The following is a 25,858-nucleotide window of genomic DNA, read 5'->3' as shown; positions in this document are numbered from 1 at the left end:
CAGTGCCTGTCCCGTGGCTGTGGCATGGCACACGCGTCCAGGACCCTCCTCCTGCACTGTGGGGCTGGGTAGGACACCCCCGAAATGTGGGTGATGGGGACACTCCACAAGACCCCAGAACTGGCCCAGAGGGTCCCACATGGGCCACCCCTCTCCGGGCCCCTGGGGGAATGATTTGGGACTCCTGCACGGGCACACGTGGCCAGGACAGCAGCCAAAGGACCAACCTGGCTCAGGGCTCGGGGCTCCAGCTCCCCGAGCTCCACGCAGAGCTGGTGGCTTGACATCATTTCCAGGCTCTAGCCTGGCACGGTGGCCACCGGCTAGGCAACGAGGCAGGGAGAAAATAATACTGCTACTACTAATACTAATAATAATGGGCTCACATTATTTTTTGTGCAACATCAAAAACCACAATTAAAGAACTTTTTCAAAAAAAATTTTAGACTGTTTTGGCTATATTGAATTCCGTGCTCACATTATGGGAAGGAAGTAGCCCCCCTGGCAGCAGGCCACCAACTCCCAAAAAAGCTTTCCTGTCCGACTAGACACCCCAAAGCCTCAGGGCTGTAGCCCTGCTCCTAAACCTCTTTGGCAGCATGAAGTCTCCAGACAAACCAACTGAATCACAGGCAGGAGAAGCCATGCACTGCTCCCAGCAGACACTGGTGACCCTTGTCACTGCTACCAGAGCGGCTGCAGCACCAGCTGAGCCGGCACTGCCCAGGGCGACAGAGGCAGGGCACAGCTTCCCCCGGGCTGGCAGGGAGCAGGTCTGAGCAGTGCCCCATGTACTGCCCCAGATCAGCTGGCAGGGAGAAGCACAGGCTGCCCTACGTACGTGCACACTGGCACAAACACCAGCCAGCTCTGCTCCACTCCCCTCCTGCTACCTGGAAGTGCTGCTCAAATGACTTGGCAGCAGCCGGCACCCTGGCGCTCAGCCCCAGGACCAAATGCAAAGGTGGTGGTCTGCAAAGCCCAAAAGCCAAAGGCTCGGCCACGGACAGCCCAGCCAGCCTGTGGTGAGCCGGCAGGAGACAGCACCAGCCAGGACCCCCCACACTGCCCTGGTGGCCCTGGCACAGTGCCTGGGGAACCAAGTGCTTGGCTGAGCCTGGGGTGCCCAGCAGCCACCTTTGCACCTCGGGGGCACGTGGTGACTTCCCCCAGAGGGAGTGGTTTGGGTCCCATTCCCAGGCCTGCAAGGGAAAATCCCTCCCCAGGCAGCCATGGGGCAGTGAGAGGCTGTGGCCACATCAGGATCAGGAGAGGAACTGGCCAAACTCTACATCCTTCTTCCCAAACAGGAGTGGAGGCAGCACAGCTGCTCTGCCCCAGGCAGTCAGGACACCACACTCCTCGGCAGTGGGCTCGTGCAGGAGCCAGAGCCCCTCCAGGAAAAGCAGAGGGCACATGGCACTGGTGGAGGGCTCAGTGCCAGGCTGATTTCACCCTGAGCACTCCGGCAGTGCAACACACCTGCCTGTTCCTACCTGCTCAAGGCTTGCCACTGTTTGCAGAAATATAAGAGGAGGGTACAACTCTCTGCTTCCTCCGGGAACAGCCCAAATGAGCACTGCAGGCTAGAGGCCCTGTCTGCAGCCCCCCCAGACAGCCACCCTTGCTGCACTGAACAGAGCACTTGGCATGATGCAGTCGGCTCTCTACTCCATGAGCCTCTTGGTGCAAAGTCATTGTCATTCAAACACCACAGAAGACAAACAGGAGTAACTCAGAGTTTAATTGGGTGCTTCCAGTTGTGCAATATAGAAAGGATGACCAAAAGGGAGGACATGGGCAATGGCAAGGACCCTATTAAAAAAAAATAGTCATGTAGATTTAAGAAAAATAAAAATTCTAGATTAAACCCAGCCCCATATCATAAAAATCCCCTCTCTGCATGTACAATGACTATTACTATACACATGTTTAAAAATAAATGCCCACAGCCTGGGGTGCAAAGGGCAGCACCACAGCTGTGCTTTGTGGCAGGGGAATCTGTAGCGTTTGGTTTTTAAATTAAAATATAAATAGAAGCATACAACATGCCAAGAACCGAGTGGGTCAAATCCTCCTCTGCAGAGGGCCAGAGCAAGCAGGAGCAGTCCCTGCTAGGCCCAGTTATCCACCGTGGTGTGCCCCAGTTCCTGGCGGGATGGACAGCCCTGCCTGGGCACCACTGGGCTGCCACTACACCCCGTTCTTCACCAGCTCGTGGATCCCATCCTCGTCAATGATCAGAGGCGTGCGGAACTCTCGGTCCTTCACCAACTGCTCCAGGCCCTGCGGGGATGAGAGTGGCTTGTTAGGAACACCCTGCACATCACCTGGCTGCTGAGCTGCCTCTGCCCCTCTCCTGTGCTGGCAGCCTGGGGGGCACTGCCCCAAAAAGCTCCCCAGTGAGGGATAAGCTTCTGTGGCTTATCCCTCACACGTGTGCCCTCCCATGCCAAGGGCCCCGAGCTCTGCAGAGCCAGTACTCACTTCTCCTCCATAGGAGACAAGGGGAGAAATTTCACACTGGATTGGCAGGTCGTTTGCATCCTTCAAGCTGCAGAGAAAAATATACAGTCAGGACAGTCAGGTACAGCCCAGGGGGGACACAGATAGGGCCCAACATCTGCCGAGGCCAGGGGCTGTCTGGGCCCACACAGGCCCCACCAGCACAGAGCTGCCCTGGGTTAGTTAAGCCTTGCGTGCTCTCCACAGAGGTGCCAGCTAAAGTTTAGATACCACCAGCAACTGAAAGGGAAAAGAGCTTTAGATGGGGCTTTCATGATGCCTTTCCATGTGTGTAACTACAGCACTGCCTGTGCCCCCAGCCCCGCTCTTTTCAATACTGCATGGAAACAAGTCACCCATTCCTTCTCCTCCTGAAGCCCTGGGGTGATGTGAGATGCGCTCACGGAGCACCTTCCCATAAAGCAAGAGGTCTTGCTTTTAGCCCTCTCTCACTTAAAGCACAACCTGAGGACACAGGGTAAGCCCTTCTGCTTACTCGGAAACACTCCCTGCGGCACTGCCTGCTCCTCTTGCCTGTGTCTGTTAGATCAACTAACTTGGCTCCTCTCTTCTGCTTGTGGGATGGAGCTGGTGAGCAAAATGTCAGAACCACACCAGTGCTGCCCACTGCAGCAGCGCTGCTGGGCAGGGGCCTGTGTGGGGTCCCTGACCCTGCTCCTGCTGCCACCAGCCTTCATAGGACATGCTTGGATGATCCCTGGATCCAGCTGGCATGTAGATCTGGGGGTGCAGCTGTGTGGACCCAACAAGCAGCCAGCACCCCAGGGTGCCTCTTCCCAGCCAGTGGCCACAGCAGCCAGGCAGGCATGGCAGAATGCCATCTGTGACAACGCTGCCTTCACCCAGGTCAAAGCTCCTTCCTCTGCCAGCCCTCTCCTGTCTCAGGTGTCAGTAAATAAAACTCACCCATCCCAACCCACACTGGTATTTACTTTGAATGTTAGATTCAAGATAGTAGTTTTAAAAAACAATTGATATTAACTGGTAATGAAGGGTAAATGTGGGACAAGGTGCAGCCTTTCTTCTGCATGTTAACTAGTGTGACGGCTTAGTTATAAGCCTGAAAACACCTGGAGTCTGGAATTAAAACAGAGATAAAACAGCTGTATTCCACCAGGAAGTACCTGAAGATAAAGCTTATGAAAGAGTGGAAGTGAACAAGACTGCTTACTTTGTGAGTAATTTACACTCACCAGCTCCCAAGTCCCAGCACGCTTGTGCCTAAAGAACATGACAGAAGAGTTAAAACTTCCCTGTGTATTCCCGTAAACTGTCAAGCACTGAGCCAGGGGCTTTCCCTAGTGTCATGCTCTGGATCTTCCAAACTCAAGAGCTGGAGTCACACAAAGCCCAGCTGGCTGCTGTGCTCAGATTCACACTTGCTACATCAAAGCCTGCCTGACGTTTGCTTCATGTTTTTAATCCCATCTCGGTCTGCCTGGACGCCTGGCAGACACCAGGAGATGGCAGCCATCCCCAGCTCTGGGACCGGCTGGGACCAGTCCCTGCCGTGCTGTGACAAACAGGGGAGTGGCATCAAAGGACGTGCCAGGGTGTTTGCCAACAGCACCCTGCCTGCGGGGTGACCTTTGGGGGCTGTGTGCAGTCAGCATCAGGCTGCTGCCATCCTGCATCGGTACCAACAGCATGAGCCCCATCCAGTTATCCCTGCGGAAAGGAGCCCAGCAGGGAGCAGAGCTGCCTGCCCCGCCACCATGAGAAGCGGCACCCCCTGTCCCCAGGGGTGACATGCCCCAGCGGCCACATGCGCCCCCAGCCCCGTTAGCCTGGCACGCCGCTCTGCCTGCAGCCCGTTAGTCCCTCAGCACAGCCCCGCCACCATGCACCTGGCACATGGATAGTTACTTGTCATTGACATCTGCTGGGCTGGCAGCTGACCTTCCGTTTGTGATGCTACACAGGAACAAACAAGGGTTAGCAAGGGGGGAAAAACAGAGCAAAACGAGTCTGGGGTCTGCTGATCCCTAAAGAGGCCGGCGGGAGGTCTCGTGGTTGAGGGATGTGTTGATACCAGCCTGGCTGCTGCACGGACCTGCTGCTGTGCTCTGCCTTTAGGGAGCCACCTCCCTCCTGCAGAGGCAACCTTGGCTGTGCAATGGAGGCTGGCAGGATTCAGTTCATAGGGGCTGAATTGAGAAGGAAAGCTGTTGCCAACTGAGCACCAGTCCTGTTGTCACCACACAGCTTACACCCAGCTCTGCTCCACGGATCACCCAGGAGAGGGGACCCATAGCTGGCTGCTTCTGTGACGCTGTTATCAGTGCTGGGATTGCCTTGTGCTTAATATCCAGCCCAAAAAGGAGCAAAAGTGACAGGAGAAGCAACTCACCGAGGGATGGCAGGGATGCGTGTGCCATTTTCATCCACGAAGTGCCCCCCTGCATTGAGAACCCAGCAGTGGTGCAGGGACATCAAGGCATGTCGGGCTGTGGTGGGGTTGTCCTTGCCATTCTGGCTGTCCGCGTTCTTCAGGGGAGAGAACTCATCCTCACGCAGCACCTCATACACCACAAACTTCCTGGGGGAACACGGCATGGGAGGGTGGGCTTTGGAAACTGTGGCTGCTTCCCCTGCCAGGGTGGCTGAGCTGGGCCCACAGCCCTCCCCAGGCCCACACCCACGGGCTGTTTTCACAGCCGTGCAGGAGGGAGGGCAGGGCCTGGCCTGTAGGGTCAGCAGATGTTCCTCTGGCACAGGAGCAGGGCTCAGCCCAGCAGGAGGCATGCAACACCCAAGCCGCCAGCTGCCATCCTATCCTGATCCCGGGGCATTGCCAGTGGGCACACCCTGGCACAACCCCAGAGGCCCTCAGAGCTTCCCCAGGGAGAGCCAGCAGCCAGCCTGGACCCCACGGAGAGCAAAGGACATACTTGGAAAACTGGAAGATGTCAAAGACAAACTTCTCCATCTTAATCCCGTTGGGCTTCTCGGGCTGGACTAGCTGCCCTGTAGTGATGTCCACATGTGGGATCTTCTTCTCAGCCACGTGGTGCTGCAGCTGTGGTTCATAAGTGCTGCAACAGGCCAAGACAGGGATGTCACTTGTCCGAGAAAGCCACATCCCCAGCTCAGACACGGCTGCAGCAGGATGGCTGCCCTGCTCTTACCCTGGCTGCCCCAAGGCACGGGCTGCTCATCCCCACAGCAGCCAGGAGACAGCCCCACATGCCTGCACTCTGGAAGCAGCATCCAGATACGGCCCAGAGAACCCTTATCTCAAGGAAGGGGCTGTGCAGACAGGTGGGGGTCAGACCAGCTCTGCAGGGGCCTCATCCCAGCACGCCTGGAGCTCAACCAGCAGCAAGCAAGGCACAGCCAGCTCTGCCCAGCAGCAGCACTTCAGTGCCAGCACTCCTGTTCTGGCACTCAGCAGAACCTTACTTGACCACATCTTTCAGGAAGGCAGTGGTGAAGTAGTGATTGGCGATGTTGCCCGCGTTGAAGAGCAGCCGCCCGTCGGGGCCGCGCTGCTGGGCAGTGCCCAGGGAGATCTCGCTGTACTCCACCACCCGGTACACGCCGTCCACGCGGCACACCACGCCCACCGGCTCCGTGGGGTTGGTCTTTTCCACCACCTGCCCAAGGGAAGCGCTGTCAGGGAAAGGCACCCGAAGCCCCACGCTCCCAACACACTCCCTTGGAAACAGCAGGGCCTATTTAGAAAGGCTTTCTCCCCTGCTGGGATGGTGCAGGGTTGGGGATGCAGGAGCCCTCCCCTCCCAGGTGCTTCTGGCAGTGGGGATTAGAGGAGGCTGCGATGGCAGGGCTGGTGACAGGTGTCAGACACACCCAGAGGGCACAGCAGGATGTGGCACAAGGCTAACGTGCAGCTGGCAGCAGGCATGGATATTTTTAGCCAGCTTGCTGCTCACAACCAGAAGGCTGCTGGCTCAGCAGAGACATCCCCCTGACCTTCCTCTCCTCCTTGCACCTCACACACCTCCCTCTGGGTTATGAGATACCCCAGCAAATCCCTACCCACCGCTGCATGCAGGGGCACAGGGCTTTCTCCTTTCTGCATGCTAAGGTTTATTATGCTAAGGTTTATTTCCTCTTTCTTTCATGCAGGCCAGGGGGAGAAAACTGCCTTCCATTTCTCAGCTTACCCTTTGAAAGCTGCAAGACCAGTAAGTCCTTTCACCTGTTTGCCAGAGCCAAGCCAAATGCAAACACAGTAAAGCTCTAAGTGTGCAATGTCCTGTCCACAAGACATGGTGCTGGGTTCAGTGTCAGCTGCACCCAGCTGCTTCCTGGTCTGGTGTCCAGGATGTCAGACTGGGGACAGCTGGCAGCTTATGGCAAGGATCCTGTCTGCCTGTGCTAGCCACAGCCACCCAGAGAAGAGCTGCCCAGCATCTGGGTGTTCGCCAGGCAGCAACACAGGGCTCCCAAGCAGCCTCTTGATCCCAGGGGGACCTCCAAGCCCTGGGCCTGTTGGTGCCATATTCCTGTACAAGGCAGAAGAGCAGTGCCAGGCATCCTCCAGGATGCCAGGGGCAGGCAGGACTGTGGCAGCATGTGTTACTCCACCAGTGAGTTCCAGGTACTTAGCTATCCCTCCTAGTTGTGGCAAGACAGCAAATGAAGGGTGAAAAGTCAGGGAAGCCAGGCAAGGAGCAGGACAGACCCTACCCAGCTCTGAAGAAGCAGTGCCTGCCTAGTCCTAAAACCATACCTTGGCCCCACAGTCTGCTCCCTTCTCCAAGCAGAACCCGATGAACCTGGGGTCAGCCACCTTCACCAGGATGTTGTCCACACAGTAGACATGGACGCTGTGCACGCCCCTCCGCTCCATGTCGTCCATGATGCCGTGGGAGCCCAGCGCCCGGTACAGGCCCCCGTTGCCATCTGCAGAGGGAACGTCCCACTGTCCGTCAGCCACCCTTGCTCACCCTCCTTCCCCATGGGCTCATGTGGAGGGCCCAGCCACACCCCACCCTGGTCCTCCCTGCCAGGGCAGACACAGACACCTCCCAGCCTGAGTCAGCCGTGGGCCAGGTCACAGTGAAGAGCGCAGTTCCAAAAGCTGCTCCTCAGCACCATGTCTCACCCTGGCCACCAACCTGGTGCCATAGCAATCTTGCCCTTCTCCTCCAGCAGGATTTTCCCATCGAATCCCAGGGCAGGCAGCATGCCCTGCTGGAAGAAGATAACATTCTCCTTCTTCAAGCCAAAATACCGATGTTTCTGGAAGAACTCCTTGGTGGACTCCATAGTGCGGCCACTTGTCATAATGTACCTGTTGCAGAGTAGAAAACACCCAATGACCAGGGAGGAGAGGCAGGGTCTCACACCCCTCATCCCAAATGTGGGGAATACCCAGGACATGCTTTCCCCCTTCCCCCCACACTTAGGAGAATCTGACCTGCTGTGGTCCCACCATTTTGCCAAGCCAATGAAGGGTTTCACCCTTCCTTGCAACACACATCTCCAAAACCATACAACACCATGCATGGGACACCCAGCTGCAGCGGCCAGCTCTTGCCTTGTCTACAAAGCACCTCAGCAGCTCATCTCCTCACCCTCCGTGGCTATTGTCCTGCATGGGGACATGAAAACCTTCCCCAAAGGGCCGTGGGACTGAGTCTGACAACGTGGGACCTGCCAGTGCCACCCTGAGCCTTGAAGCACTCACTCTGAGGGGCCAACCCAGGCTAACCTCGGGCTGCACAGGGGAACTGCACCAGCCCAGGCTAACCTCGGGCTGCACAGGGGAACTGCACCAGCCCAGGCTAACCTCGGGTTGCACAGGGGAACTGCACCAGCCCAGGCTAACCTCGGGCTGCACAGGGGAACTGCACCAGCCCAGGCTAACCTCGGGCTGCACAGGGGAACTGCACAGCCCAGGCTAACCTCGGGTTGCACAGGGGAACTGCACCAGCCCAGGCTAACCTCGGGCTGCACAGGGGAACTGCACCAGCCCAGAGGAGCGCGGGCTGCTGACACCCAGGGGCTATGCCAATCTACAGGACCCTGATCCAGCAGTGCCGGCCGGTCCCTTCCGACAGCACCCCACGAGCCGTGTCCCCCCGAGGCCGGGGCTCACCAGGGGATGTGGCAGGGAGTGCCGTGCTGCTCCTCCGCCATCTGCTGCAGCCGCTGCAGGCGCTGGGCCTGGAGGTGGAAGAGGGTCTTGCGGGAGGGCAGCCCCACGTCGCACATGCCCTTGGGGTAGGGGACGCCGAGGCGGGTGCCCTGCCCGCCGGCCAGCAGCAGCGCGGCCACGCGGCTCGCCGCGATCTCCGCCAGCCCTGGGGGAGCAGACACGCGTGGGGCCCTCCGCGCCGGCTCCGCGCCGCGCCAAGCCCCGCCGCCCCGCGCACCTACCGCGGCTCTCCCAGCGCGGCACCAGCCCGCGGTCGCGGGAGGCGCTGCCCAGCACGTCCCGCGGCACCGGCTCCATGCGCGCATCTAGCCCTGCTGCCGCTGCCGCCGCCGCCGCTCCGCCGCCGTCCCCGCGGGCGCGGCGGAAGAAGCGGTTGATCTCGGCCACGTCCATGCGGCACAGCTCGGCCGCCAGCGCCCGGCGGGCCGCGCCGTCCAGCTCGGGCCAGAAGCGCAGCACATGGTCCTGCCCGCCCGCCGCCAGCCGCTGCCGCAGCTCCGCCGCCACGTCCCCCCTCAGCTCCGGCCGCCTCCATCCCGCCCGCCACCGCGGGCCGCCGCCGCCCGCCGCCGCCCTTTATAGCTCCCCCGCTGGCCAATGGCCGGGGCCCGTGCCACGTGGTGCGCGCCGTTCGCCCAATGGACACCGGGGGAGGGGCGGCACCGCCCGCCCCCTCGCGGCGCCGCCGCCAATCGGAGGGGCCGCTGCGGCGCCGGCGGGGGCGCGCGCTGCTGGCTGCCATGGCAACGCGCGCCACGTCAGCGCGCGGCCCCGGCGGGCTCGGGGGCGGTGACAGGGGAGGGAAAAACCTCAAACGCGGCCAAATGCACCCGCGAGGTCCCTGCGGAGGAGGAGTCAGCGCGGCCGGGCCCGAGAGCCTCCCGGCGTCAGCTGCGATGACACACGCACCGGCGCTCCTGCCGTCAGCGGGGCGCGTGGTGTCCCGGAATGACGGGATGCGCTGAGTTGGGAGGGACTCTCAGGGACATCGAGTCCAGCTCCCGGCCCTGCATAGGGCGCCCCGGGAACCACGCCCTGCCCCAAACGCCTCTGGAGCTCTGCCAGGCTCGGTGCCGGGACGGGCCAGCGTCAGAGCGGGCTGCAGCCAAAGCACTGCTCACCCGCCGCGCCTGCAGCGGCCCCGGGCCTTGTGCAAGGCGCAGCTCCCGCGGGGCCCGCCTGCGTTACCAGGCGGCTCTCAGTTACTGCCTGCGGACAGCATCGTTCTGGGAACCCTCAGGCCAGCGTGGCACCGGGGGCCGTGGGGAAGCGGGGCTGCCGCAGGAAGCCGAGCCCCGAGTGCCCGGCGGGCTCCGGCCAGGCAGAGGCCACCCCGGCGTGCGGGGCTGGGGAAAACTGCCGGGGACGCTGTGGACAGCTAACGGGGAGTACAATTGGAGAAATGTGAAGATTTTTATTAGTGTCTAACAGGAGTTATAACAGTACGGAAATTACAGGGTAAATCACAGTTACTGCTCCCTGGATGGAATGCAGTTGGCATGAATTGAAACGTATTCCAAGATGATTTCCCATACAGACACATGCTAAGGGGGATGGAGTGCAGTGGGGAAGCAGAGTGGAAACAGCACAACCAGACTCCGTGGAAATCCTTGCAGGGAGGGGGAATTCGATGGCACTTTGCAGGTGATACTAAGAGAAAGGGAAAGATGTCCTGCTGCTGAGCCAACAGCTGTGGTGAAATTCCCCTCCTTAGATGAAGTTGCTTCGTTAAAGCCTTACGATGATGTTAACAGCCCCCTCCATCCCACGGCTCCCCGCCTCCGAGCCCTCCCTGGAACTGGAAGGAGTTCTGACAGCCATGGTCTCCAAGCACAAATAGCAACGCTGCCATGGCTGGGGCACAGTCCTGTCCCCCAGACTGAGGCCCTGCTGCTCGGTGACTGAGAACTTGCTCAGCTACACGACACATTTCAGTGTCCCAGAAGAAGGGCACGCTGGACAAGCACCTCGTACTGAAGCATGGTTTATTAATCACCTGTACCAAGCACACATCTGCTCAGCAATGGTGCGTGACGGGATACAACAAGTGACATCTAACCCGAAGGGAGGCACGTGGTTACAGGACCCGGCACAGCAGCAGGAAGTGTACTGTACCCTCTGCAAAGAACCTGGCTACAACACCGAGCTCAGGCTACCTTGTTACGAGGCTGAAGACCAGTGAGAATAAAATTAGGAATACAGCTAAGATTGGAGCTGACTTGTGCTTTGGCCAGTGATTTAAACACCAGTTACCCTACAAGTAGGGTAGGACTACGTAGGTCGGTGCTACACTGAGGGTTATTGAGGGGGGAGCAGCACAGACCTGGAAACCCAGAGAGCATCTGAGGGGAAAGCCTCAACACTTGGGCACCTCAAGCAAGCAGTATCTGGAGATGAGGAAAGCCAGGCCCATCCCAGACACACCACAACAGGCGCCTTGGACTGAATCACCATGCACACTTCACATACCATCTAGAGTTAAGGAACTCCAAGGTTTTAGCAGGGCTAAAACTTATGCCAAGACACCAACAGGTCACTGAGACACCAGAGTGAGCTTCATCTTGATAGAAAAAATCTTTGAAGGCAGAGCGTGAGGAGTAACAATGCTTCTAAATGCTTCTAAACCTCCCTGTACCCCACAGCCTGCAGAAGGGTGGATCCAGTGACAGGACAGAGATCAACATCTTCAGCTCTTGCCAGGAGGAATATAATGAAAAGCAGCTTTGGGTTTTTTTACCCAGCTCAGTGCTCAAGCCTGGCCAATGAACATCTGGAGAAAAATGTCTGGTAGCGGGAGTTTGCATCAGGAGGATTCATTTAGCCCCTATTAAAGAAGCCACACAAAACCCCAGCCAAACTCTGGTGGAAGAGCTGCCATGCTGCAGGAATAGGCTGTAGCTCCTCTCTGAAGGTCAATCCTGGCCCAACTCTATCTCTAATTGAAAGAATTCTGACTGAAAAAGTCATGCTTGAAAGATGACAGAGCAGCTCACAGTCCTAGACAGATGATGTGAGAACTCTGAACACATTCAAGTTCCATCCTGCATCCCAGCATCTCTCTGTCCCAGTGCTGCTGTACGTGACAGACCTCCCACCCTGCACCCAGGGGAGCTCCCTGGGGCCCCACCTGGGCTGGCACTCAGCAGAGCAGGAGCTTTGGGGTCTGCTCCTGCCAGCTCAGTGCTGCTGCCATGGTGCCATTCAACACGTGCATGTCTGGACCAAAGCGCTTTGAGCCCTGGCTCAACCTGCAGGGACAGCAGTAATGCAGAGCTGAGGAGGTCAGCCAAGACCCAGCCATACTTTAAACACTGCTTTCCACACAGGAAAAACCCTCACGCAGTTACCATTCAATTCCTCCCAGACACTAAAAGGTGCTTCACTCAAAGGACAGTTAAATTAAAAGCAATGAATCACACACCCCACCTATGCAAAGGCTGCTGAACAGCTATGTACACCAAAGCAGCATCATTCCCAGAAAAATCTGATCAGCAAATCACACCTTAAAACTCACTGTGGGATTTTATTTTTTTCTTTTCCCTGGCAAGCCCACCATCCCAAAGGCAACAGAAGAATTCAGAGATTGGTCCTTTCTGAGGGAGTTTGGTAAGGGCCACAGTAGACAGCACTATACACCAGCACAGAGAGCAACTCAGACTCATGAAATGCTACAGACATTGCATCATTGCATCTCCTGACACACCACACACAGGGCAAAAAATCAAGAGGAACTTTTTAAGTGTAGGATTCTATCAAGTCCAGCATCAGCAAGATGCAAACAGTAAACTGCAAGGTAATTCAGGTATTATTCCAGGGAAGGTCAGGGATGGTTCAGGCAGCTGTCGCAAGTATTTCATCTGAAGAGAAGAATTCAGGAGGGCTTTCCTCCTCACTAAAACTGAGACCAAGACCACAAGCCAGAATACACTGGTGACCCTCTAAACAAACTGTTTCACACTGTGCCCATCAGGAGCAGACTGCCCACCCTGGAGGGAGAGGCTCTGCCGGGTGCATGGGTTTGGAAATCCGTGGCAAACAGCCTCTGCCTGCCCCATGGCAGCAGCTGACTGACCAGAGCGTGCTCTGGGGAAAAGTGATGCTGCTCACCAGTGTCTTCCCCAAAGGCGTGTGGCTGTTGTCCCTGACACTGTGAAAGACCTTCTCCTGGCCAGTCCAGTCTGGTGACTGCTTAAGCCCTTTCTGTACAGGATCTCAGATTGCCTCAAGCCCTTTTTGTAACCTTTGAAGGACCAAAAGTGTCAGTGCTTCTAATCTACAAGTCTTAATGGGTTAATGCAAAACCAAAACGCACAACACAGAAAAGCCAAGCGTGGGACCTACAACGGACAAATATTTGTTCTTATAAGACTCCCAAGGCAGGAGTCCTGCTGTGACACAAAGAGTACTGTGTGCTGTAGCACTCCTTTCCAAAAATATCACTGAAAGACGCTTACATATCACAGATGATTTGGCATCAGAGCTAGGGAGCATCAGTGCCAGCACAGGGTCTGTGCTAGAAAGATGAATCCACATGGCGGGGTTTTCACATCTACTCAGGCTACAAAGTGCTTACAGGTTGTGTTGGGACTGAGGCTGGCACTGCTCTGACCAGGTCTCCACCATCAGTCCCAGCCCACCCCAGGCTTACAAGCAAGCTCAGCTCCCCACAGACAGCATCATCCACACGTCACTGCCCAGCCCAGCATCAGCTGCATGGCTCTGCTCAGTCACGAGGACAGGGCAACCCCACAGGCTCAGCAGATCCAATTTCATTGCCTCTCCCTGCTCTATGTCAGGAGAAGACTCAGAAGTCCTCCTGGTCTGGTTTAGAGAGGATGGTGTTTCTGCTTCTTTATTTATAACAGTATCAACAAAAAGCAGGCAAGCCTTCCTCCTCCTCCATCACCAGAGACGAGGATTTGGTTACAGGAAAGCTTAACAAAGAAATCCTCTCCCCGGAGCCAAGCCCAGCGCTAAGGCCAAGACTTTGGACTCACTTCAAATCACTGAGAAGCCCTTGCCAGGATCTGCTCGGCTGCCGGGCTGCCCCTGTCCCCAGTCCTGCCCCCGGGCAGAGCCACACCCCCAGTAAATGAGCAAGCACAGCACACACACAAGCACGCCGAAAGCGGCCCGGCCTCCTCAGCACATCACCAAGCAGCAGTAAAGTTTCAAAGCCCATTCAAGTCCTTTGCACCTCTCCTTCACAGATGACTCGGAAGCAGGGCTAGGAAGCTCTTTTGCACATTCAACTGTAAAACGTGAGGAAGAGGAGCAAGACAACTCTCCTGATTGTTGCTACTGCCTACAGCAAGTTTTGGTACAGATATCCTCTCTTATAGGCACTCAGTGGGTAAAACGTAGCCACAACAAACTTGCCATCAAAAATCTTTCCAGTCAGCATTTTTTGGGCAGCTTTGGAATCACCAGCATTTGCATATTCAACAAAGACCTGAAAGAGAGAGAGGAGAAGTAGGACTTCCAGTGCACCATGCCACTTGCCCCCTCCCACCTCTGCAATGGGGGAAACTAGCACTCCTAAACAAATTTTTCCCCTCCATCCTTGGTTGAGCAGAGAGCACTGAAGCTAAGAGCTGAATCTCTAAACTAGGATTTCATCTCCTCCTCCATTTAGTAAGGTGGGAGAAAGTATGCTGGTGGTCTATACCCTCAACAATTCCTCTCCCAGCCACTGGCTTCTCCTCTTCATTCCTTCCGTTCATGCTAAAGCTGATTGGGCCCCTCCCTGGTTAGGTAACCTTACATAACCAGGAAGGAACCTGTGCTGTCCCTCAAAACAGCCATTTATTTTTAGCACTGCCATCAGCCAGGAGATTTCCAGGCACTGAGCAGCAGTCCTGCAGCACATGGAGTGTACATAGGAACACACAGCTTCTTCCCCCCATTCACTTACTTGGCCTTTACCAGGATTCTCCTTTGGAATAAGCAAGGAAACCACTGGTCCGTATTTCTGACACTCCTCCCTTATATCTTCCAGGATATCTGGGAAAGGAAAGAGCTCGTTGTCTTTCACTTTGCAAATCAGGGTGAGCCAAGAAACAAGCAAAGGCGAGATGAACACATCAAGAACACCTGGACAACAAATATTCCTTTCCTCTCAATTTAAAATAAACAAGCACGAGGAGACACAGCAGAAGCTGACGCTGATTAATGGCCATGTAATGAGATGGAAGTGTCTGAAGTGAGGCTCAGGAACACAGACCCTCAGACAGTGAACCTCCAGCAGCAGGTTCCAGTAGCTAAACCACTGGGGATTTAGGAGTGCCTGCTATGGCACTTGGAGGAGGGGACTAAAGGAGCTGGCACAATCCCTCTTTGTGTGAGCAGAACTCGGCCTTTCAGCTCGTGTCCCCAGAGTGCTCTGCCTTGTGCTGCTCACGGGGATCTGACAGCACACAGAAACACAAATCCCACACCGTGGGGTCACCACCGTGCCTGCCATCCACCGCGCTTTAGGAACTCCACTGAGAAATTTTAGTTCTCTGCTGAGATCTTGGGTAAGTTCATCAGCAAATTTTTGAGGATCTCTGCTATTGGGCTTCCGAGTCCTGTACACATCCAGCAGAAGCTCAGAGCCACAAACACATTGTGAATTCGGTGAGCATCTAACCAAAGAAGAAAATATATTTTTTTTTTAAAATCTGGGATTCTTCAAGAATTCCCTACAAACTCTGCTTTCTCTCTCAATCTCAGTCTATTCTCTGTTGGTGCAGTTGACCCCTTGCAACCAAAGTGCAGCTGGGCAGCTCTGTTTGCTGTTCTTGTGCCTATTAATTGGTCACCTGCTTGCTCTTACATCCCCAGAGCCACAGAAAACAAAGTCTGTAAGACAACATTGCTACATGGGAATTGCACCAACCTTCATATTCTTCTTCACACTGCAGAGAAGCATCACTTAGAACATTTAGCAGCCTCAGCACAGGTGTGGGGAGCATCACCAAGTCTTCAATATGGGGAGCTGTTTGACACACACAGAATCAAAGAAACAAAGTCAATGTCAAAGGGGCAAGAAAAGAGGAAGATGACTCAATACACATTGTGATACTCAAGCACTTAGTGCTCTCTGCAGTACAGTTTTGCTTCTCTCCACTATTAACTGCATTTATAGTCTGAATTCTCCATTTCCACCTTATCTTTACCTGTGCACTGAGAGACTCTTCCAAAGGGTTCAGTGCACTCTGCAATTATTCCAATGCTAACATCTGAAATTGCTTTTCAAATTAAAGCTAGAATTGTGTCTACTTAGCCCAGTCTCAGAAACTGATGTGACCTCAAGAGCTATGCTAGTTGAACAAACTACCCCATATATATATGGAGATGTGAGAAGATCAAAGGAATACTCTGCAACTGCCTCTCCTGTCACTGCTCCCAGATGAGCTGAAAACAGGCTGGCCAGCTTCCCTAATTCCAATCTTCAGCTGTACTAAGTCACAGGCCTCATATATCCTCAGAATATCTTTTAGTTCTTCCCTGAACACCATATAAACCTCCTTCCCCTTAAAACCCAACTGCAATCCACTGTTTTGAAGACCACCATACTTCAGCTACTTAAACAATGCAATGGTGTAGAATGGGGTATGGCCACAAGGTGCGTGAGCAGTGATCCTCAAAGGACTTCACAGGAGCAGAAATAAAACCCTTTGGGTGCTGGACATGGGGCACTTGGCTCTAGAAAACAAGCAGCTCCAGGATGGCCTGGAGCAGGGCAGCACAGATGCCACTGTGGAGAAGGCAACAGCCAAGGAGAAAAGGCTAATGACAATCACATTCTGAGGATAAGCAGCCCTCTAGAAACCCAAAGCCACAGGGACAGTGTCACTTCTGCAGAAAAAAAAGCTTGATTTCATGTTCCTGTACGCTAGTGACAGGCCATTAATGAATTTAAGATCTGGGCACCCAACTTGCTGTACTTGGAGAATGATGATGTGTTTATTTGTGTTCAGAGCTACAGCAGCTGAACATAATAGCAGGACCTCACAGCCCTGCCACTTTACAGTGAGAGGGGAGAGAAAAGGAAAATGGCTTCATTTCTCCAGTCTCAGCCTTCTGACCATGCCTGCAAAGTGAGCTGTTATTTTCTAGGAAATACTTTTCCCAGCTAAGCACACAATGCCTGTGAGGAAGCTGACATCTCTGCCAGGCACAGTCAGATGTTGATCTCACAGTGCAGGAAGAGATGCAAGGCAGGCACAGAAGCTGTAAATCTCCTGCCTGCCATGGAAGAGCCCTTAGAAAAAGCTCAGAGTATTAAAGGCCTTATCAGTACAGCTGATGCCCAGACAGCTCTCAGGGGCAGTCCTTTGAAGAAAGGTGCTGTCTTCAGATAACCAGGCATGTTCCAGCTCCTAGTGCACCTCTAGGACTATTTGCAACCAAGACACATCAGATGAACTGAAGACTGAAAGAACATTTAAGTGTCACCCTGGTCTTATATGCTACTCCTTGTATTTGCAGAATCATAGAATCGTTCAGGTTGGAAAAGACCTTTTAAATGATGAACTCCAATCTGGCATGGCCAAGCTCCCCACTAAACAATGACCCCAGATGTGCCACATCTACACATCTTTTAATGGGCATAGTGACTCCACCACTTCTATGGGCAGCCTGTTCCAATGCTTGACAACCCTTTCCTTGAAGAAATTTTTCCTAACAGCCAATCTAAATCTCCTCCAGGGCAACCTGAGGCTGTTTCTTCTTGTCCCATCGCTTGCTACCTGGGAGAAAAGACAGACACTAAAGTAAATCTGTCCTTCATTTCATAGGAGTTTTTCCAGAGAGGGAGACAAACCAGCCCCTGGAACTGAGACACCTGGTCTTCTTGTACCCAAGTGACAAATCCATTCCTGGCAATCCTCTGCCCTAGGAGGTGCTTTCTGCCCAGCTCCTCTGCAAATGACAGGTGACACCAACCACACTGACAACACAGGAAAGAACCTGATGAACTGGAAAGACTTAGCTGTATATGACAAGGAAAGCTATTCTCAGCTGTCTTTGCTCTAAACAGAAAAGCTGTGTCCAAGTGAAAGGCAATGACAGGTCATTTTCTGACATGCTGGGAAAGCAGCAGTAAATGCTTCTTTGTGCAGACAAGCATATGTGCAAGTCTGTCAAAGAAAAGAAGCAGCAAAGAGAACTAAGCCAAATGGATGCTGCTATATAAACTCCAAGCACTAACCACAGAAGCACCTTCCTCAGTACAGTTAGAGGTCTGTGTGTTTAAAACCAGCCCAGAGAACACTGCCAATACACAACTCCCTCTGCTCTAAAGCAGTACTGGCTGCAAGGTTCAGCCATGGAAGGCAGCTCTGAGTAGAACAGCTCCAGCTTCTGAGACATAGGTGAAGTCTGGAAACAGGATTGAGTTTGTTACCTTTGCCTGACATACAGAAATATCAGTATCTATAAGAAGCAATACTTAATAATCTTGGCTGCAAGGTGCACCAAGGAGCTTAAGAAAAGCAGGGCTAAGATTCAAGGGGAAATGCTAGCTCAGCCTGCAGCATTAATTCAGGCTTCAGAAAACCTGGATGCACAGCTCCTCACTGGTGCTCTTGAAAGCTGACAAGCTCTGGAGAATGCTACTCAGTTGCATCTGGAACAGAAAATAGCGAAGGACACAAGCCTACACAGGGAGCTCTCAGCTCACCTTTGCTGACTGCCTGCAACACACATGGGGAGGTCTTGAGGAAACACCACTATTTTATTAAATCAAAGGGACAGCATTAGATGAAAGTGACAGTGACATCTGTCCATGATCTGCCACACAGGTTACTGCAGGCCAGTCACTGCAGAACCAGGCTGCCACCACAGACCACCTGTCCAGAGGCAGCAGCAGATGCCACCAGGAATGTGAGCACCATGCTCAAGGTGCTCACATTCCTGGTGATTTCTGAACTGGAAAACAGTTGGTGTAAGAAAACCCATCCACTCACCATAAATAGCACTGCACTCTTCAAATGCACCTCAACAGTCAGAATGTTAGGTAAATATCCTGGTTATTTCTGTGCCCTCAGATGAATGCTGCTGCCAATACACTCTTGGAGACAGAGTTTAATCAGAGTCCAGCTAGGAAAAAGTGACAGCCTGTGGGGAGTAAGGCAGCTGCAGGAGTAAGGCAGCACTGAGAGCACAGGCATCACTGTGACCTCCCTCCTGTGGCACCTTGGAGAGCTGGCAAGTGCCACAGAGGAGCAGCAACGAGGCCAGGCCAAAAAACAACAGTTAACTGCCCTCTGTGCTGCTTCCAGCACATGCTGAGAGAGTCCTGAGCAGGGGCCATAGCCACAGCTTACCAAAGGGAATGCTGAAGAATGGGCTGCATAAAGCCTTCTCAGCAGAGGCTCGTTTTCCTTGGTCACAATGAAGCATGCTGTAAGAGAAGACACCTTTATGTTCAGGCATGAGACATTCCTGCACTGACACACTGCATTCAGGCTGGAAGCTGGCATAGAGAACACCCTATCTTTGGGGTGGTTATGGTACAAGGAGAAGAGTGGGGAGCACATCTTGCAATTTGCAGCTGAAGCACACCAGAAGGATCCCCTGAAAGCATTTTGGGTAGATGTAGGAGCAGGCTTTCCTTCCTGATGTCTCTCAGCACCAAATACTGAGAACTGCTCACTTACAAGTCTACAAGGAGCACAGCATGTTCCAGCTCCACATCCTCAGGCCATTCATCCCACATCTCAGACATACATGCAGTCTCATGAGAGTGATCACACTCCACAGTGCTCCCACATCTTTTCTCAAATGGGGTTCAAAGCAGCTAATAACCCAGAGCTTGCCTGAGAATATCCCTAACTTGGCTTTACCAGGGGCTCCTAATGCTATTTGTGTCTTCTTCCCTCTGTAGCCTAAGAGCACAGCTACAAGACAGTGAAAACAACCCCCTTGGCAGACCCCTCAGGAGAGTTGCAAAAGTGCCTTTGAATCTTGGCAGCAGTGGAGAGCAGCACTTTCTGCCCCCTCCCTCATTTTTTTATGATAACAATCCCCAAAAGCAGCAAAGTCTGCAGTTTTCTCCAAATACAATCTCTCAGCTGCAAGTGCAAAGCACTGAAACAGCAAATGATCAACATCATGACTGACACTCTCTATGTGCTTACTCCAAATTGTGCCAAAATCAGAGGAACTGAAACATCTCTGCTAATGCTTGCACTTGTTACCAGCACAAGGGGAGAGAAAAAAGGGGAGAGAGGGGAAAAAGAAAAAAGGAGAAAAAAAAAAAAAAAAAAAAAGAAAAAAAGAAAAGAAAAGAAAAGAAAAGAAAAAAAAGAAAAAAAGAAAAGAAAAGAAAAAAAAGATTAGGTGTGGGCTCGAAGTTGTTAAGAGCAAGGCTTGACTTTACAGAGCACATCTTTAAGCAACAGTTATCAAATATGCTAGGGTACCTTTTGATAAGGTCTCTGAGGTGATAAGCTGGAATGGCTGAATTAACCACCCCCTCACTGGCAAATATGCGATCGATGATGGCAGAACTGTTTGTCTGGAAAGAAAAAGAAACAGTGATTAGGGAGGTAAAAACCAGACTGTGCAAAGCTTGCACTATCCCATCGTTTTCCAGAGTGGATGCAGAGGGCTGTGGTTCTCTGGGGTTTTGTGAGAGATCCCCAATGCCCAAGCCTTACATGTTAAACTAGCAGGCTCACATCAAATCAGCTTTTTCCCATTTGCCAGCAAAAGCTGGAAATTTCCACATGCAAGAAACTTTTCTGTTGCAGTGGAGATTCTGATGCTGAAAGGATACTCCTTCTGGGAAGAGGAGCACAAAAAGTTATTTCACACAGAACAGAGGACAGTCAGGTTCCAGGCTCACAATATAGAGCTTTCCTCTTGTTTTCTCAGGATACAGACTTACAAGAAGATCCCCAAATTACAGCTAACATTAAACTAAACCCAGCATATAATTCCTCTGCCATCGTGCTGCTGAACTAGCTGACAGTCATCAGATACTGGTTTTGTTCTTCCTCCTATGCCACAACTACAGCCAGCACAGCTTGCCTACCAAATCTAGGCAAGACACAGGCTCCAAACAGACTCCTGGAACACGCCTATTTCAGTAACCTGAACACAAGCAGCATTCAGCCAAGCCAGTCCCACAGGGCAGGTGGGTCTTTAAGGCTCAGGAATCTTAATTCTCAAGACAATAGGATTAGATAAACATCCTGGAAACACTACCTAGTTGCCAGGTGCTACCTCACAAATCCAGATTATGAACAAGAGACAGAAGGATTCATTTGGTGCAAGCAAGAACTGTCTCACCTTCCATTCCTGAGATTGGACTGTATGTTTCAGTTTCATTCCTGAGAACATTTCCAGTAAAACGATTCCCAGGCTCCACAGATCCACAGCAGAGGTACACTCTGTCTCACTCTGGAGCCCTGCCTGCGCCAGGCAGTTCTGCAGTTCTGCCTCTGGAGCCCGATACCCGTCTGTTTGAATATATTTCACATCCTACAGGAGACAAAAACACAGGGGAAAAGCTGATTTTCCACACTCAGGTTCTCCACTCTATCCTTAAATCAGTTCTGATATCCTTCCAAAGGGGTCTCCAAAATACTACTGCTAAATTGACAGAAAGCATTGTAGAGCCAGTTGTGCAAGGCAGGCAGTTCAGCTCCCTATACTGCTGTGCTGAGGGAAAACCAGGACTGTCTGGAAGAAAAACACCCCCCAGCAAAACAGCACTAACATCTGACCTCTGAAACACACAGCACTGCTGGGAGGAAGGGGCTGGATGTCCCTGTGGACTGGCCCTTTAACCTCTCCTACATGCAGATGATGCTAGAAATTTTGAAATAAGGGTTGAACACCCACAATATACTCCCACATGGGCTGCCTGAGAGCACAGCCCTGTCTGAGCAGTGAGCACCAGGAGCTGCTGCCATTGTTCAAGTGCTGATGTTCTCTGGAAGCAAGCAGCTAAAATGCTCAGAGAAGGAAATCATCAATGGCACTTCCCATGCATCTCTTCCATCTCCCCCTGAAGCCTCAACTGCTGCACAATCAGTACCTGCCCAGCTGCCGTGGCTGGCACAGTGAGAGGAAATGCCCACACTGGAGCTGCCTGCTCCAAAGAAATGAGGGAATTATAGAATCACAGAGGTACTGGCTGAGGGGCTGCTCTGAAGGCTCCAGTCCAGTCTCCTGCTAACAGGCAATACCTGGGCAGTCAGCTGTGGCTTTGTCCAGCCAAGTCTTCTAAGTGTCCAAAGACAAACTGCATGCTGGCTCTTTTTGACATGTGGGGGCTCATTTTAGACACACTGATGCAACACAACAAATGACAGAAGAATATGCAAGCCTACTTTCTCCTGGATAAGGCATAGGATTAGGAATTCTTACCATGAGAATATATTCAGACCAAGATTATGTGGTTCTCTGACTGAAAATAAAGTTTACAGAAGACATCTTCAAGCAACAGAGCTCAAAAGCGGTTTATGAACTTAAAAATGATACACAAACTGCTCATCCTTGTCCCTCTTCCTATCAGTAGGGAGCAGAACCTCCAGCATGGCAATAGCAGCAACTTGGCAGGACCCCAAACAACATTCAGAGATAGAGAAAACACTATGATCAATGGCACCAGCAAAAAGAGAGAGAGGGAATTCCTCTCCTACCACCTAAAGCATTTTGAGAGCTCTAAGAGGTTGAAACTTTGCTCTGTGTACGACCATTCCCTGTTAAACAGCAATGGCAGGAAATTTTGTGTAAGGATGAGCTTGGGAGGGCTGTCATAAATAAAAGTAGCATGGTCTTTGACTCAGATAAGGAAATTATGCATGCAGGCTGGGCCCAAGGCAGGGGTGGGGACGGGACTCTGGTACCTGGTGCACATTCAAAGCAAGGTCAGAAGATTCACACATACAACCAGTGTGGTTTTGAAAAATGGCAAAGGAAACTCAGCCCAAGGAAAGCAGACTAGAAGAAACCAAGGAAGCAAATAAAACACCCCATCAACTATTATGAGGCAACTCACACAGCAAGCAGCAAAACACAGACCTGAATTAAATAAAAATACCTGCATTAGACACAGGACACCAGGAGTGTGTATTTTGCTGATAGACAGCAACAGATTACCACCAGAAACTCAGCCAAGAATGTGGGAGAACTGAAGACAACACGGGGGAGTTAAGAAGTCCAAACATTAAAAACAACTCCTGTACCAAAGAATTCAGAGATAGGTCACCCACACAACCCCCTGATATTCACAATCAGTGGGCTGTGCTGTCAATACCAGGTAAACCAGTAAAAAAGTATATCAATTTAAAACTGCTAAGTGGGTAAAGTGCATGGAATAGGGACAAACCAGGACATTGTAGGAAGGCACAGAAAAAATTACCATCTATCACCCAGTGATTAAAGGCAAGTGTGCTGCTGATGGAAAAGCTTTACTGAGACTCCTCACAGGCCACTACTGAGAGGAGGAAGGAGTGAAAGGAAGATCTATCAAGCCAACAACAGAACCTTCTGAGGCTCTTTGCTTCCATCAGAAGCCATGGAAGAGAGTAAAATGGGCAAGGACAAACAACTCAGTATCACCAAAACAAAAGTGACAGCAAGGAGGCAGAGCAGGAGACCAGCAAATGGGACAAAGAGTACAACAGACACTGCCTACCCAGGACCAGACCATGGACTTTTGATACATGTGGGAAAGAAACATCCAGACTTCCTGAGGAAGGGAGGCTGCTCAAGATAGGGTGAAAGTAAAGGGAAGTACAAGGACACTGCCAGAGATAACACACTTGGCTAGGGAGGCTGATGGCAAAGCCTGGATTACTTCAACACATGGTAAGGGATGATAAAAGGGAATTCTACATTTCTGGGTGCTCCCACTTGTCTGACCACATAAAAACTAGCAAAGTTTCCAGGAAGCTGAGACACCACTTTTCTCAGTGCATCATTAACATTGGAATTTGTAGCACAAAGGCGAAGACATCAACAGAAACCAGAGACATGCAAGCAGAATGGAAACACAGCTTCAGTCTCTTTCCAGTTAACCCTCAGCACCAGCTCAGCTCCTACTCTGATCAGGTCACTTGGAAAACATCACAGAGCCACACAACTCAACACAGAGCCATCTTGCCTCAAGAGTAGCACATTCCAAACCTGATTCCCCTCTTTGAAGCTAAGTCCAAAGTCAATGAGCTTAAAGCACTCCTCCTCTGCACTCCACAGGATGTTGCGTGGCTTGAGGTCTGCATGCACATAGCCTTTGTGGTGCAGGAAAGCCAGGGCTTCCAGGACATCTCGGGCGCAGTGCTGGATCATCCACATGGAGCAGCCCTGGTTGCTGGAGTGCAGCAGCAGCTCGGACACGCTGATGTCCAGCAGCTCCAGGAGCAGACAGCGAGACGGGCCGTTGGCAGAGTAGTGGTTGGTGAACACGCCATAGAGTGTCACTACAAGGAGACATGGGGACAGGCATCGGTAACAAGCACCAGCCAGCACCTCCCACTGCTCCACAGCACAACAGCTGCGGCAGGCAGCTCGGATGTTTTGTAACGGGTGATGCTCAGAGAGATGGAGAACCAGGGAGGAAGAAGCAAGGGAAAAGCAGCCATTTCACCCCTACGAGCTTCAGAGGACAGGCTGGTCTCACAACACTCCCCAGGCTCTGCTAAAGGGACAGGGCTGAGCGCTCCTGCTGAGAAGGACAGTCTCTGGGACATGGATAAACACATCCCAGTGGTCAAACTGGACACAGTGCCACTCTTTAGAGACCTGTCAATCTCACCCAGTGACAGACAAACTTTGCAGAGTGGGAACCCATGTGCTGTCTGGGTGTCCAGGCAATTAAAAGCATTTCATGCCGACAAAAAATATCAGTGGTGGGTGAACTTTGGCACTTCCAGCAATCACTTCTGACACACAGCTTCCTCCCTTCCCAGGCTCATTCCCACCCAGGAAGGCAGCCCTGGAGCTGTAGCACCGTGGGAACACACCGTCCCACAGCTGTCCCGCAGGGAACCCAGTCCTTGCTGGGGCTCTGGCACCCTGCCCAAAGGAGGGCTCCAGGGTGCCCCGCCTGCAGGGACCCCCTCTCCCCATCTCTCCTGCCCACCCTGGAGATGTCACTGCAGAGCCCCCACCCAGGGAAGGGGTGGGGTACCCAGGAGCACTCACTGCAGGGAAGCTGCTTTCGGGTGTCCAGGCGAGGGGCCCTCGGATCTGCCCACCCAGGGGTGCCAATCCGAGGGGCACATTGCCCCGGGGATGCGTTTGGGGGCATCCTGTATTCCCAAAGCAGTCGGGGGTTCCCTCCCCTGGCTGCGAGGGCGGTCAGGAGACACCAGTTTGGCAGCGGGAGCCTACCCTGGGGGTGCCCTAGGGACAGAGGGTGCCCGAGCAGGGCTTGGGGGATCGGGGCAGGGGTGCGGGGGTGCCGTTACCGATGTTGCGGTGCCCGCGGAGCTGCTCGAGCGCGGCGCGCTCCTTGCGGAACCCGTACTCGGCGCAGTCGGCGGCGGGCGGGCGGGCGCCGGGGCGGCGAGCGGGCCCGGGCCGCGGCCCCGGGGGGCGGCACGAACTCCTTGACGGCGCCGGGGGGGCCCGGGGGTCCCCGCAGCAGCGCACCCGGTACACCGAGGCCGAGGAGCCGCTGCCCAGCGGCGCCTGCACCTCCCACAGCCGGCCCAGCGCCTCCAGCAGCGGCGGCGCCGCGCCCCACGCGCACCCCGACATGGCGCCGTCCCGCCTCACATCGCCGTCCCGCCGCGGCCCCGCCGCTGCCCCGGCCCCGGCCCCTGCCCCAGCCCCTGCCGCCGCCGCGCTCCGGCCGCCATGACACCGGAAGCGGGGCGGCACGGCGGCGGCACCGCCCTCGGCGGGGCGGGGCCCTCGGCCCGGGAGCGAGCGGCTGCCCCGGTGCCTGGGCCCGGTGCCGTCTGCCCCGGTACGGGCGGAGTCCAGCGCCCTCAGCCCGGACACCAGCCAGGGCTTCCGCTGGGGTCGCGTCTCCCCAGTACCCCCGGGGCCCGGTCCCCTCAGCCCGGGCTCCAGTACCCTCAACATCCTCCGAGTTCCGTCCCCTCAGCCCAGGCACCGGCGGGCTCCCATTACCGCAGCACCCTCGGGATCCGGTCCCCTGTGCCCGAGCCCAGCCACCACCCGGTGGTGCCAAGCGCAGCAAGGCAGCCACGTTCTGCACCCCAGTCTGGACACCACCAAACTCCCCCGCCGCCC

General features: G+C 53.8%; 2 protein-coding genes across 2 annotated transcripts; both read right to left on the bottom strand.

The window, feature by feature from the left end:
• Positions 1-1,723: 1,723 nt before the first annotated feature.
• Positions 1,724-9,188, bottom strand: UAP1 (UDP-N-acetylglucosamine pyrophosphorylase 1). The gene is given in 11 exon segments (XM_030953791.1): positions 1,724-2,286; positions 2,488-2,554; positions 4,393-4,440; positions 4,877-5,065; positions 5,418-5,561; positions 5,929-6,122; positions 7,223-7,395; positions 7,611-7,786; positions 8,594-8,798; positions 8,875-9,167; positions 9,169-9,188. Coding segments are annotated over 11 exon segments (1,602 nt in total). The 3' UTR covers positions 1,724-2,193.
• Positions 9,189-10,050: 862 nt separating this feature from the next.
• UHMK1 (U2AF homology motif kinase 1) lies at positions 10,051-25,411 on the bottom strand. The gene is made up of 8 exons (XM_030953645.1): positions 25,066-25,411; positions 23,783-24,075; positions 20,936-21,127; positions 20,065-20,159; positions 18,967-19,043; positions 15,534-15,632; positions 14,568-14,656; positions 10,051-14,105 (listed from the first exon to the last, which is right to left on the bottom strand). The coding sequence occupies exons 1-8, from the start codon at positions 25,355-25,357 to the stop codon at positions 13,959-13,961; spliced, it is 1,284 nt and encodes a 427-aa protein (XP_030809505.1). The 5' UTR covers positions 25,358-25,411; the 3' UTR covers positions 10,051-13,958.
• Positions 25,412-25,858: the final 447 nt, after the last annotated feature.

This window comes from Camarhynchus parvulus, chromosome 8 (genome assembly GCF_901933205.1).
Source record: "Camarhynchus parvulus chromosome 8, STF_HiC, whole genome shotgun sequence".
Classification (NCBI taxonomy): Eukaryota; Metazoa; Chordata; class Aves; order Passeriformes; family Thraupidae; genus Camarhynchus; species Camarhynchus parvulus.
This window is presented reverse-complemented; position numbering and strand designations above follow the sequence as displayed.